The following is a 13,698-nucleotide window of genomic DNA, read 5'->3' on the forward strand; positions in this document are numbered from 1 at the left end:
CCACCATAAACAAAGCATCAACCTAAAGTACTGGGGAGACGTTATTAAAATATCAAGAAAATTACAATACAATACTTTATTGACACTCCCACAATACATAATCAAACATTAAAATGAAGATAAGTTTAAGTAATTTAAAAAACTAGCTAAAAATTGGTGAGGGGGTAGCTCATCGTAAAAAGTATTTCAGTTTAAGTAATTTAGAAAAAAACTACCTAAAAATTGGTGAGGGTTAGCCCATCGTAAAAAGTCTTTCAGGAGGTACTTTCTTAAATTTCATTTAAAACTATTCAAACACTGGCTAAGCTTAATTTCAGAGGGTAAGTTATTCCATATATTAACAATTCTGTAGGAAAAGGATCTCTGCTCTGTTTTAGTGTTAAATAATGAAATATTCAAATGCTGCGAACTTCTAGTCCCCCGCCCACTTCACCTTGAGTGATCATATCCTTAATTCTCATGACCTCAGGGATTGAATAAGTATTGATATTATAAGGAGAAATTGGATGCTGATCACTGTTTGGGTTTAAAGGGTTAAGATGTTTTTACTGATGGTATACTTAGTTACGTTTATGAATAAACACAAACAACAACATCAGCGTACAAATTAATCTAAACACGCAGTAAACGTAGGTCATAAGAATATTCAATTAAAGGAAAAACAAAGAAAAAAAGGAAGTGAGGAGCAATTCTACTCTCAATTTACCTCTTACATCCCTTTGAATCTTTGTATATTGAAGAGCAGAACAATGATTCTTAAATTTCCGAGTAGGCCATGGGAGTATCCGATGTTTCAGATGTTCAAATTTGTATTGAGATAGATTTAGTTGATTCACTGTGTATTTCATAAAGTTGAAAAAAGGAATTTCTTTCTTTTTATATTGATCAGGTGATGTAATAGTGCTCATCCGCAGAGAGACATGATCGAGTGATAGCCTCTATCCGGATAAGCATATAATATTCGTCCTCGAATAAATCTCATTCATTATAATTCTAATTCATTGAGAAACCGGCTTACTTAAATTGTGTTTTTACTTTGTAAGTTCATTCGTCTTTTCCATTTCGGCCTTTCGTTTTAAAGATCAATTTGATGAGTTAGTCTCAGTGACTTTCTCTTTTCGGAAGAAAATTCAGTGGTGAACAACTCACCGTGAAACAACTGAGTGCCACTGTTTCGGGAATCTCGGTCAGATAGCTACCCACAGGAAACTCTGGCAAAAACCGAACATTTGGTTCTATCAACTGAGATGATAAAGTAATATGGCCACCGTAAAGAGATTCAAGAGCTGACGTTTCGACGCTAGCACTTCGTCAGAGGACGCCAAAATAACCCTCGAAACTAGAGCTTTCTAATCTCTTACGGTGGCCAATTAAATTACTTAGAACTCTGATGATAAAATCAGTCGAAGATTCGTTTACATAGGTACAGACAACTTGTCGTAGAAACGCACTGAAACTTGTTTATTTTCGCATTAGAAAAAATAACTGTTAATGTAATAATCTTTTGTACTTCGTTCTTTGGCCTGTGCTTTTCGAGCAAGCCTGTGATGTTCTAGTGACTCAGAAGTTTCATTCGGTTTTGAGAATTTCATGATCTTGTTCATGAGGAGGCATTTTTATGACACGTAAAATCTATTTTTTTCCTGGATGTGTCCCATTTTTTCAATCTAAGACGTTGAACTTTGAATCTTTCGTCAGACTCCATTTTCTGGTGATATGGCTCGGTAATTTTGCTTCTAATTACTTAGTTTATATTCAGAATAACTTTAATTTTCAGTCTTGTTGAAAGGTGATATCGGCGTTCGAGCAAACATTCCAGCTGCTCTTTTGTCAATTCTTTGAGATGGACTCCAATCTTACAAGTGTACTTCAAAATCACTTAATCTGCATATGTATAGGTCCCGGAACTTTCCTTTTCAAGAAAGTAGAAACTGTCACTTTTATCGAATATCGAAAGTTTTTTGACCACCTGTGCATATAAAAATTTCATTTCTTTAGCATCTAAATTTGAAGCGTTGATAGCAACAATTAAGTTTTACTAATGGTAAACAAAATTTTGGCAGATAATTACAATTCTTTTAATTCTGTTTGTTTTGATCTAGTTTCACCGGTAACTCTGCCGATCGATGCAGTAAGGTCAAAAGAGGAAAAAAAAGCTTTTAGTGTAACCTGTTACTGCGCAGTTTGGCACTTGGTATTGAAGATTTCCATTGACTAACACTTAACTGAAATTTGAGTAAAGCGTTGTATTCCTCCGAATTTAAAAAGGAGATGTTCATATCACCTATTTATGGCCATCTGTGTCAGAGGAAAATGTCTCAAATAAAAATAATTTTCATGTTAAGTTTTTTTTTTCACAAGAAATGATCTTTAAAAGAAGGCGTAAAGCAATTAACTCGGAAATGGTCTATTTTGGCCATCACTGTATGACAGAAATAAATTATGTTTGGAGGCCTGATAAATCGTAATTTAATGAAAATATGTACTTTTTTTCTTGAGATGTGTTACGTAATCCCAAGGAGTAAGACTACGTAAAGAGTAAAACTTTAGTTAACCAGAAACGATATTTATCGTTGTCCTGTGAGAGTAGGCGACCTTACTCAGGCTAGATTCAATTTTATGGTGAGTACTAAAATTGAAGATATAAAATAACATTGGAAAGCACGCGGCTAGGAAAAAGCAGCTCTATTTTGGGTATTCTTCATTTCACAGCAGTTATTAGAATTTCTTTCCAGAATTTCTTGGTAGCTTGAGTATCAGGCTGCGGGGCCGGGGAAGGTAGTTGGGAGGGAAGAAACATTATCTTTTCCCCCTCCCCTGAGAAAGGCCTGATACACAGGTGTTAGCTCGTGTAAAAGCGGTAGTTATAAGAATAGTAGTAAGAATTTTAATCGTCTAAAGCCCAGGGTAAGTTCATCTAAAAACTGTCACATTTTGGAGAAGACTGACATTTTAATGTTTTAGTCTGCTCGTATAAAAGTTGAATTTACTTGAAGAATACTATTAGTCTAATGTGCTAGCTGATATGAAAATCCCAGTATCTTTACGAATACTCATTCGTCAAATGTCTTAGCTTGCATAAAACTTGGGAACATTTTCTTGAAGAAGTGTGCCAGTTTCAAAAAACAAAATTCCTGTATTTTAGTGGTAATTTTAGCATTTGTGCTTGATCATATCAACGGTGTAGTTTATTGAGAACTATGTTAAAATATATTACTCTACGTAGACAGTATTGTTCCTTTCTGCGCGCAAACGTGTTTTGTATCTTCCGCTAGAAAGAAAACATGACTCATCTCAACTCCAGCCAGGATCCTTATCAAGCGTGTCTGATGCCCAACCTCGATAAAGAAATACAAACCCAGGTGAAAGACATCACCAACTACCTCGTTCAACCTCTTGGCCTCACGCTAGCCGTCGCGTCATGTGTTTGTAACACGCTGGTCGTCTTAACCATGGCACTAACCAGAACACTTTATCGTCCCCCACTGATAATGCTGTGCAACCTTGCATTGACTGATTTAATATACTCATCATTTTCTGTCTACAGATATGTTAAAATATTCACACATGACTGGATGTGCCTTAACGGAAGACCCGAAGGAAGTGCTTTCGCCGTTTTTTGTAACACTACAATCCTTGGCAGCTTAGCGGTTATCAGCACAGATCGCTACTTGGCTGTGAAACAGCCTTTGTGGTATCGAAATCACGTGACCAAATCACGTGCTATGAAAATGATATCGATACCTTGGCCGATCAGTATTGCAATTGCGCTCGTAGTTTACTTATTAAGGAAGTTTGGAGGCGTTGTATACAGAGTTGTTGGACAAATCATAGGCGCGTTGTTTGTTCTTATTTCTTTCATAACGATCGTTGTTTCTTATCTAGCTATATACACATAGAAACCTCCCGCGCACAATATAATCCAGATACGCGCTATAGTGGAAAGGGAAAGGAAGACGACTAGAACAGTTGGATTGATTCTGTTGATGTTGTTATTAACATTTGTACCAGCTTTGCTTTTTCCTATGATCTTGTTCACGAAAGGAATGAGAAATATCCTCCCTTTCAAACCTTTTTACCGCTTGCTCTTCACGCTTAATGCGTTTGTTAATCCTTTATTGAACTTTGGACGAAGCAGAGAGATGCGCAGATCACTAAGAGCGGTGTTTAAACGTTCCCAGCAGGTACATCAAGCTTGACGTTGCCTGATTTAATCATATTGGAAGAAGTATTAAATATGTTTAAAATAAACACACAATCAACTGATGAAGTTTCCTCATCATCCTCCGTATCGGTAAAAGTGACAAAAAAATCAACCAAATAACCTAGCACTCACATCATAACAGAACCTGTAAAATATATTTTAACAACAACAAAACTTTATTATATCACAAGCAAATGAATTGATACAAAAATTATTCCACCCACCCTCATGTAGCTAACTAATCGAGGCGGGAGCTGGGAAGAAGAAAAAAAAAAGAAATACAAATATCATACTAATAAAACTGTAACTAAATTACAACATTAGCTCTAAAAAGTAGCTAAAGGTGACACTAATTTTAACCCTTTAAGCCCTAACAGTGATCAGAATCAAATTTCTCCTTGTACTATCAACGTTTATTCAACCCCTGAGGTCATGAGAGTTAAGAATATGATCACCTAAGGTGAATGTTCTTGATATTTTAATAACTTCTCCACAGTACTTTTAAAAGAAAAGTATGGGGACAAGATAGGAGGATTTGTTCTTTGATATTAGGGGTTAAAGGGTTAAGGATAAATAATATGAAATATAACTGACATTGTAAATACTAGTAAATATAAGAGGAAGACAGAAAATAAAATACAAAACTTAGAGCTATTACATCATTGTGTGATCTCAAGATAGTCATCCTCGGCTAATACCTAAGCCGATCACAGGCGTTACTTATAATTTAAAGGTTCTGAAGATCCCATTTGTAGTTTGAAGGTTACCGGAGATAAAATAATCACTTTTGGTGTTGACTTTTCACGCTGAAATAACTAGTCAACCTATAAAAATGTCTATTTATAAGCAGCTAGTGTTGTTGATATATCATGATGAAACTGACTCCTGTTGTGACTAGAGTCATACTTTTTATTGCAAATAAATTAATCGAAAGGGTTAAGAGCTGTTTTATCCTTATGAATTATTAATGACTAAGAAGCAAAACGAACGATGGGTTGTTAGCTCGCTCGAGGTTTCTTCCAAGTTGTCATAGAAAAAATTGTGTTTTAAGAATAACATTTACATACAGACAGCTTGAATACGCCGCATGTGGTGAAAAGTGTTGTAGGTCAGTAAATTACAGTAAGTTTTCAAATAATCACTAAGACTGTTTGCAAGATCCGTTACCTTGGAAATTCTTCTGAAGGGTGCGGTCAGGAAATTAGAAAGGGAAAAATTACATGATCTTTTAACTGAGAAAATGCTCTTTCGTGTGAAACGCAGCGATTATTTCTATTCTAGAAAAGAAATCGCATGTTCTGCAGAGATTGATACACAGCTTTTTCGAAAGCCAAAGAAATAAAGAAATTATGGAAAAGGGAAAATTGCATGACCTTTTTACCTCTGCTGCTAATATATCAGTCTAATATACAGACATTTGAGCTTATGTTTGTTGCATCAAACTTTTAAGTTTATTGTTAAAACAATAGCATTTACCAAAGGTAAAGTCAAGCTGAACGGAAATAGTTCCAGAAATAGTTTCCCTAGATTTGCAAGAATTGATTCTTTAAAATTATAGCTGCTTAATTTACATATATACAATAATATTACAGTTATACAAACCATAACTGGAATGACGGTCCGAGCATGGAGTTAAATTAACTAAAGAAGAATTAGAGAAACACTGTTTTATTCACAGTATTCCCTCAGTAGCACACTGTTACATTCTCTCAGACTCAGTACTGTTACATTCAGTGACAAGAAAGTCTTTTCATTGTCAATATGACTCCTTGACGAATTTGTCGGCTCTTCCAATAGCAGATAAGTGGATTTGTGCACGAATTCAAGAAAGCAAGCGTTTCTGTCCAACTATAGTGGTTGTAGGTCTTGATGTCCTGTCCTAAAATCTGGTGATAAATTGTTACAAGTAAAACAGGCATATTAAACAGCAAGTAGACCCCAACAATGAATGAGATGCTTCTTGTGAGCTTCTCTTCTCTCCTTCTGCGAGTATGTTCAGTGGTCGTTTGTTGGTGGGATTGTACTTGGTGGCGACGACGACGCAATATAAAACCAATTCTAATATTTGCTGTCCCAGAAACCAAAAGACATAAGAACCACACAATCAAATGCATGCCTCTTGATTCCTTATTTATTCCAGCCCATTGCAGACTTGTTAATAAGAGATTCAGGATCCAGATAGCCATCATATACCTAAGGACTCGTTTCGACGAGAAAACATCATTGTACCTTGCCCGCAGTCGGACTGCTACAAATCGCTCATAGCTAACAGCTGTTAGACTCATAAAAGACACACCACAACAGATATAGAACGCATTGGCGTATACGATACGAACAAAGCACGGAACTGAACGATGCTGGTTTTCCATGAGTCTGTATGTAATATAACCTGGTTGAACTGCAAGGCCAACTAAAACATCGGAGAGCGCCAAGCAACCGATCAGAAGATTAGAGGGCGTTCGAAGACGGGCGATGTTAAAGATGGCAACGGCAATTAAAAGGTTTGAAACAACAGCGAACGGAGCGGAAACGATATTGATGATGGCTGTTATAAGGTTGACGAGGTAACGCTCTGAAACCTGGTGGAAAGTTGGGTCGGGAAGATGGTAACAAGATGGCGATTGTAACAAGACTTCAACTGAGGTGTTGTTAGTCATGCTCGTTTGCTGCTTTTTAACTTCTTCGATGGATTGACTTAATGGCCTACAACCAGGAAGATATCCTATTTATATATCACACAACAAAGCAAATTTAATTAAATTGAAGAATAATATAGATTAATATCACTTTTGTGACTTTGCGGGGGAAGACGAGCTAAATCTACGGCTTACTAAAGATAAGCAACTGACATGCTACTTAATAAAATATGGAGCAACTGTCTGATTGTATTCAGCGTTATTAATTTTAAGTATTGAAGAGAAATGAGCAGACTTATTAACAATTCTATAAATATATAATCAGTTGAGAATCTCTTATACGCAATATTGTCACAATCCAACAGTTTATTCAGGAAGTAAAACAAAATTCGAGTCAAAAACAGCCTGAAAGGGGAGATCCAAAAACGATAAGTGTGGGAGAATACATTAAAACAAAAGTTTCGACCTAATTAATGCGATTTGAGCTTCAACAAAATTATTATTTGTAGTATGCGACTGAAATAACAACAACTTTTTCTTCAATTTCATCATAACATCAACAACACTGCTTGATAACCTTTATTTTGACTTAAAGTTATTTCAGCGTGAAAAGTCAACACCAAAAGTGATTATTTTATCGCCAGGAAATCTTTCGACAAAACACAGTAAAATTACTTTTTTCAAAGCAGCTGTCTTTAGCCGCTAACCGTTGAACTACAATTAAGATCTTCAGAACGCTAAGACGTTAAGTAAGTGCTCTGATCGGATAGGAATTATATGTTGCAGCTTCTCCACTGACTTAGCGATGTGCAAGGCTTTTTATTAAATTGGTCTCTTTTTTTCTCACTTTCTCGATGCAGATGATGATGAAGAAGCTTTATCAGTTGAGTGCGTGTTTATTCAAAACATAACAAAAACAACTTCCAGTATGATTAAAATATTAATTAAAAGGAAAGTGTCTTGCTGAGATTGATATATGACGGATCTACAACTACAGCAAACAAAAACAGTGTTCTGTGATTGGTCATTTAAGGTCAAATGGAGGCTGGAGAGTCCCCGATGTCACATGATTTGGTATTTCCCTTCACAAGCTACTCCTGTTAATTGGAAACTATTTGTTAGGAAATTTTGATGCCTTTTATAATTAATCTAAAACCAGTAGAACCGGAAAATACTGTTCGAAATTGTAAAGCTGAAATGGAGTAGTCATAGGTATACGAAATGGAGAGCGAGTAGGAATCTTTGAATTGTGGGCGTCATGTTATTTCTCATAGCGGAGCTCTCGCGCGCGCCGCAGGCGCGCGCAGCGGAGCCCCATAGCTAAGAGAATTTGGTAACCCGTGAATGCGAGAAAATTTGGTTTGGTTATGACGTCACTTGTGTCCGTCCATGCGACCGTCCGTACGACGTACGCAGCGCAGCGGTTGTTTCGCCCGAAAGTCGATTCGCCCGACGGTATATCGCCCGGACTCACGTCGATTAGAGCGATGTTTTAAATAATAAAATGGAAAACTTACATTAGAAGGAATAACTTTAAGGCCTACACGATAAAACAAGCGGATGTAAAATCAGTAAAAATTGTTCAAACAAACTAAAAGAGGTCCTTACATTGAGGTGCCGAGTTTCTCCGAGATGTTAGGGATTTACCCACAAGATGATTGATTATGATTTCAAGACAAATAGCTGCATGTCGACTTGTAACAAATATTATTTAATTGATTTATTTTTGTTAGCGGGAAATTTTACCGCGAAGTGAAAACTTTGAACTAATTATGAAATCCATATGGAATTTGTGAATACGGTGTATTTCGTCGTGCGAATCGACGCAAGTTCTGGCGAAACGCTTTCGGGCGGGTCGACTTTCGGGCGAAACAACCACAATTAGTTAGTACCACAGGAAAACTCAGATTGTGTGAAGCTGTGCTGCAATCGTGCTGCCACCATTGTTTGTTTAGCGTCTCCCTCTACTAACTATGGTGGGAAGTTGCTTTTGAGAAATACACAAAGACATTTTGAAGACAACAAAATACAAAGTCAAGTTATGTAGCCGACAGCGGGAGAAACAGCAAGACGATTAGCGGTGGGAGAAACAAATCGACTTACACATCATCAGAACTTTGAAGTGGAACCATCTTACTCCGACCCAGCGCGACGAATCGTTGAATTTTTCCTCTTGAAGTGAAACGTTTCGCTCACTTGATGTTGTAAAACGAATGGAAAATCAGGAATTAGAATAAAAGGACTGGTTATTCTCAGAAGAGGCGAGTATATTCATGTTATTTTGTTGACAAAACTTTGCTTGTTTGCTGTCTTGCAAGAACTTGTTGTTTTGCAGTGTTGACACGCCGTTTACTGCTAAATACTGCTTACTTCCCAGGATTCTTTTGAGCTCACTTTTTTCGGTCCATGTTCATTATTTCCCTTGGAGTTTTATTTTCTAATCTACTCCAAATTTTGCCTTCCAACAGCGGGAGAAAGAGTATAAATAGGACTCGCGGCCGGTGGGAGAGTTGGCATAAACAGCAACCGAAACTTGAAGTGAACTCATTTTACTCCGATCCGGCTTGACAAAACGTTGGATTTTTCCTCTTAAAGTGGAATGTTTCGCTTACTTAGCGTTGTAAAACGAACGAAAAAATCAGCAGGGAAATAAATGGACTGGTTATTCTCAGAGGAGGCTAGTATATCCATGTGATTTTGTTGACAAATATTTGCTGGTTTGCAATATATGCACTGTCTGACACGCAGTTTAGCTTGATACTGCTAATTTTAGAGCAGTCTTTTTCGCTCATTTTTTTGGGCTTTTTTCAATTTTTTTTCCTTAGAGTTTTATTTTCTAATCTCCTCCAATTTTGCTTTTCAACAGCGGGAGAAAGAGCAGGGCAACTAGCGGCGGGGGAAACATATGGACTCTTTTAGAGGCGGGATAACATGAACAGCGGCCGAAGAGAAATCATTTTACTCTGATTCGATCGAAGCGACGAAACGTTGCATTTTTCCCCTTGAAGTGAAACTTTTCGCTTACTCAACGTTGTAAAACAAACGAAAAATTAGCAATGGAATAAAAGGACTTGTTATCGATCTCCAAAGAGGCGAGTATGTTATTTTATGTGATTTTGTTGATAGAACTTTAATTTGCTGTTTTGCAAGATATTGTTTTTCTTGAAGTGTTGACACTGCAACTTGTTTAACTTTTGTAAAAGCTACTGCTAACGCCAGAGCAGTCCCTTGTGCTCAGTTTTTGGTTCATGCTCGCATATATTTCTATTTTAACATTTATTTGTGGCAATCTTTACAGAGAACAAACACAAATACTTAAAAGAATAGGATATAAGGGCAAAGATTTAGATTTGTGAGTATTATTATATTTATTCGCTTGTTTGTGCAAATTTTTTAAAGATCGTTGTTTAGTTATTTCTGTACTGATTGCTATATATACACAAGTTCGCCTTGAAAAAGAATAATAACAACAGAAAAAATATATATCAATAGGAAGCTATAGGAGGAAGTACCCATCCTCAATATTTACCTTCAGTGTACATACATGTAATATTTTGATACTTGATTTTGGACCCCCACTCGCATAATCTTGTAGCTTAGAATGCCTCTTTTCCTGAAATGGGTTTTTGGGTTCAAAAGGATACCTTACTACCTTGTATAACAGGTAGTATATGTTTTCACATAAAGCCGAGTATAATTTAAAGTTTGATTTTGAAGCGGCAGGGGTATTTTGCAGAATGTTGAATGCCTAATTCATAGAAGTCCTTTGATGGAATGGCTGCCATAACAACAACTTAAGGCTAAATGTCTGTATAACCAGTGTTTAACCCTAGACAGTTAAAAGAGAAGTGCTTAGACCTAAATAACTTCATTCGTTGCTTAAAGGGGAAGTACCATGGGGTTTAATTGACCTCTTTTGTTAAAAATGGTGAAATTAGACCTTCACTTTACTACAAAATAATTCTAGAACAATGAGAGGAGAAAAATCAACTTAATTCTTGACAGAAACGACTCATGATTTGTTCTAGCACATTTTGGAAACAAAAATACGAGAACTTGAAAAACATTAGCCTAATATTTTTGAAGTTTCAATCCATTGCAACCTACTCTGTCCCTGGCCAGAGGCACTAATCAACAGTTTTCTTGCAGTGGGGTGATAATTTATAGCAAACCTAGCCACCAATTTTTTTGTTTCTGTTGTCAGACAAACATTTTTCGGTTTTGAAATTACATCAAATTTTCGTGATACTTCCCCTTTAATGCTAAACTGTCATAGGTAGCATAAAATGCAACATTCAGCATTCAGCAAAATTCCCCTGCCGGTTAAGCAACAAAAAATATTATTAAGGTCTAAGCACTTTTCTATACTATCTAGGGTTAAGCAATTCACCAATTAAACGCAAAGCGTGTGGCACTCCGTCCACTTCTAGTGCTGCACCTTTTCTTCGCCGGGGATGGGCAAGTTCACTCTCGCTATCATCACTCACTCTCACTAAACATCCCCTCACTTTCACTGCACCATGTTTCACCCACAGCAACAGTGCCGTCTCCATCACTTTGATGATCAGATAAATCAGATTTCAAGTAAATGTCAAGTTCGAAACCACAAAGAGATTTTAACCCTGTAGTCAATAGTAGTAACTCTCTCCAATATTTTTATTGTAATCCTTGTTCTCGGTTTCGTCAGTTCTCGATGGTTGCTTGGTTTTGCAAATCTTTGGAGAAATGGAGATGATTTAAATGGTCTAGGTATATTTTAACTAGCTCCTCAGATGCCACAAAGGTACACTATAGAAGAAAAGTCTGTAATTTCCTTCACTGTGTTCAGCTTTCCTTCATTGAATGATTTTTTTATTTGCGCTCTAGGCATAAAGTAATCAACTGGTTGTGTTGTTTCGCCTAAAGAAGTAGCCAGAGATTCAAAGACACTTTAATTTATACCCTATTTTTTCTTCATCCGGGAAAGGGTGTGGAATAATTTTCTGCCCATCATGGAGCCAGCCAACCAATTTTTGCATGAAGCGCACTGCTGCCCTTTCTTAACCTTGTTGGACTATCTTTGACAAATTCCATGTATAACTCTCAGACATCATGGTGATCATTTATTTTATGGTCACAAATTCAAGAAAAATAATTATAGCCTGGGACATGTTTTTCGCTGAACTTTCTTATCCCTTCATGAAATTATGATTAGCTGGGTAGAGTTGAAAAACAAAAAAATGCCTCCTCCCTCTCAGTTACAAATGCCCTTAAATGTAATCTGACAGAACAGGTGCATCTTCAATGCGCAATGCTGTCATGACCAACCCTCCATGCATTTCTCTTTATTCTTTATCTTCGGGATTTTCATACTCAGCTAATCACAGCTATCTTCTAAATTTCTCCGTCTGATTTGTCATGAAAAATTATATTCCCATTTTATAGAACTGCTATCGATAATGGCTAGCATCTCCAACTGCAGAATTAGTCCTTTCAGATTCCCCCTGGCCACTGTCTTCATGTGCTCAATGTATCCTGATGAGGTAATCAGAGTCTCCAAATTCTGGACATTTCGGTATCTTGGAACCTGACTTCATCAAACAACATTATCTTAACAACATTATTTGTGATATAGATCACATTTAAAAATGGCTGCAATTGTATTTCTTCTCCAGAAAAATTGATTTTTAAAGTCAATCTATTGGTATGTTAAAGAGATTATACAGTTACAATTAATTTGTATGATGACTGAACATTTTTTTTAAAAAAGAAGGTAGAGGGCTAGAACAATGTAACTATTGTGCATGGAATATTAGAATGATTCCTTGGCAAAGCAATCAACAGCTATTTATATAAATGTGGTTTATGACATAAAACCACTGCATTCTCTATGCAGTGAATGTCAGCCTTTATATCATTTTAATTTTTAGTAAAGGATTTTTTAAAGTGAAATTTATTAGTTACCGGTAATTATAATGCAAATGTCATTAAATGTTAAGACTCCAGAAATGCTTATATTTTCCATTTTAGAGGAGGTTTTAAATTAAAAGGGGTGATAGAGGGGGGGGGGGGGGGGACTGGGCATGGTATTTTACCATGGTTTGCAGGATAGCTCATGACGTGGGGAGGGGGGGGGGGGGAGGAAAAAAATATTTATTTTAGATCATCATCGGGTGGGGGGGGGGGGGGGGGCTTCCAAAATATGAAAGGGAGAATTTTATAAATAATCATAGGCCCCCATATGCATAAATTATGAACCTTCCCTCAGGAGTGTTTTAAAATCTGCCACTGCCTGGGCACAAAAGCCATGCACAGAGGGTGTAACCTTTTCTGGTAGATTTAGACCTTGTGTTTTGGCCGTAACAAAAAATAAATTGATGTAAGCTTTTTATTTACCATCACAGATCATGACAGATGTGATGAAAACACTGTATAGCTCAAGAATCACTTTGTTAATGGAAGTTTTTGTTGAGGCAGTTCATAAACTTGTAAATTATGCATTCTTGTGTGAACGTTTCTGTGCACTTTTCCTATCAAGGGATAGATCCAGTTGTGTATTTAATTTCTTACCTTTTTATGAATGTTTATGATGGCAGGAACCAAATAGAATAGGCACTTACTGGGCATGTAACATTTTTCTTCAGCAGTAAAGATTTTAATTAGTTGGCCATGTAGGGCTATCGCTCTAGCATGGTGTGTACAACAGAGATTGGCCACTGGATGCCTGGGCCTAGCTGTGTTTATATGCAACAGAGCACTGTCACTCAATTATTCTTATAACTATTCAACTGATAAAGAGGCGTAACAAAAATATGCTGAACAAGGGGCATTCCCTGTATACATTTCCCATCATTCACCAATAATATGGAGAGGAGATGG

The 13,698-nt window shown here is 36.7% G+C and overlaps 1 protein-coding gene across 1 annotated transcript; it reads right to left on the reverse strand.

Annotated features, from left to right (window-relative positions):
• Positions 1-47: 47 nt before the first annotated feature.
• Positions 48-7,043, reverse strand: LOC146468548 (histamine H2 receptor-like). Its single transcript, XM_085124273.1, has 2 exons — positions 216-7,043; positions 48-146 (listed from the first exon to the last, which is right to left on the reverse strand). The coding sequence occupies exon 1, from the start codon at positions 6,859-6,861 to the stop codon at positions 5,935-5,937; it is 927 nt and encodes a 308-aa protein (XP_084980399.1). The 5' UTR covers positions 6,862-7,043; the 3' UTR covers positions 48-146; positions 216-5,934.
• Positions 7,044-13,698: the final 6,655 nt, after the last annotated feature.

The sequence above is a fragment of the Pavona decussata genome, unplaced genomic scaffold (genome assembly GCF_977016875.1).
Source record: "Pavona decussata unplaced genomic scaffold, jaPavDecu1.1 SCAFFOLD_130, whole genome shotgun sequence".
NCBI lineage: Eukaryota > Metazoa > Cnidaria > Anthozoa > Scleractinia > Agariciidae > Pavona > Pavona decussata.

Excerpts from the sequence above, each read along its gene's own strand:
- LOC146468548 (XM_085124273.1), bottom strand. The coding sequence starts at position 6,861 with ATGACTAACAACACCTCAGTTGAAGTCTTGTTACAATCGCCATCTTGT.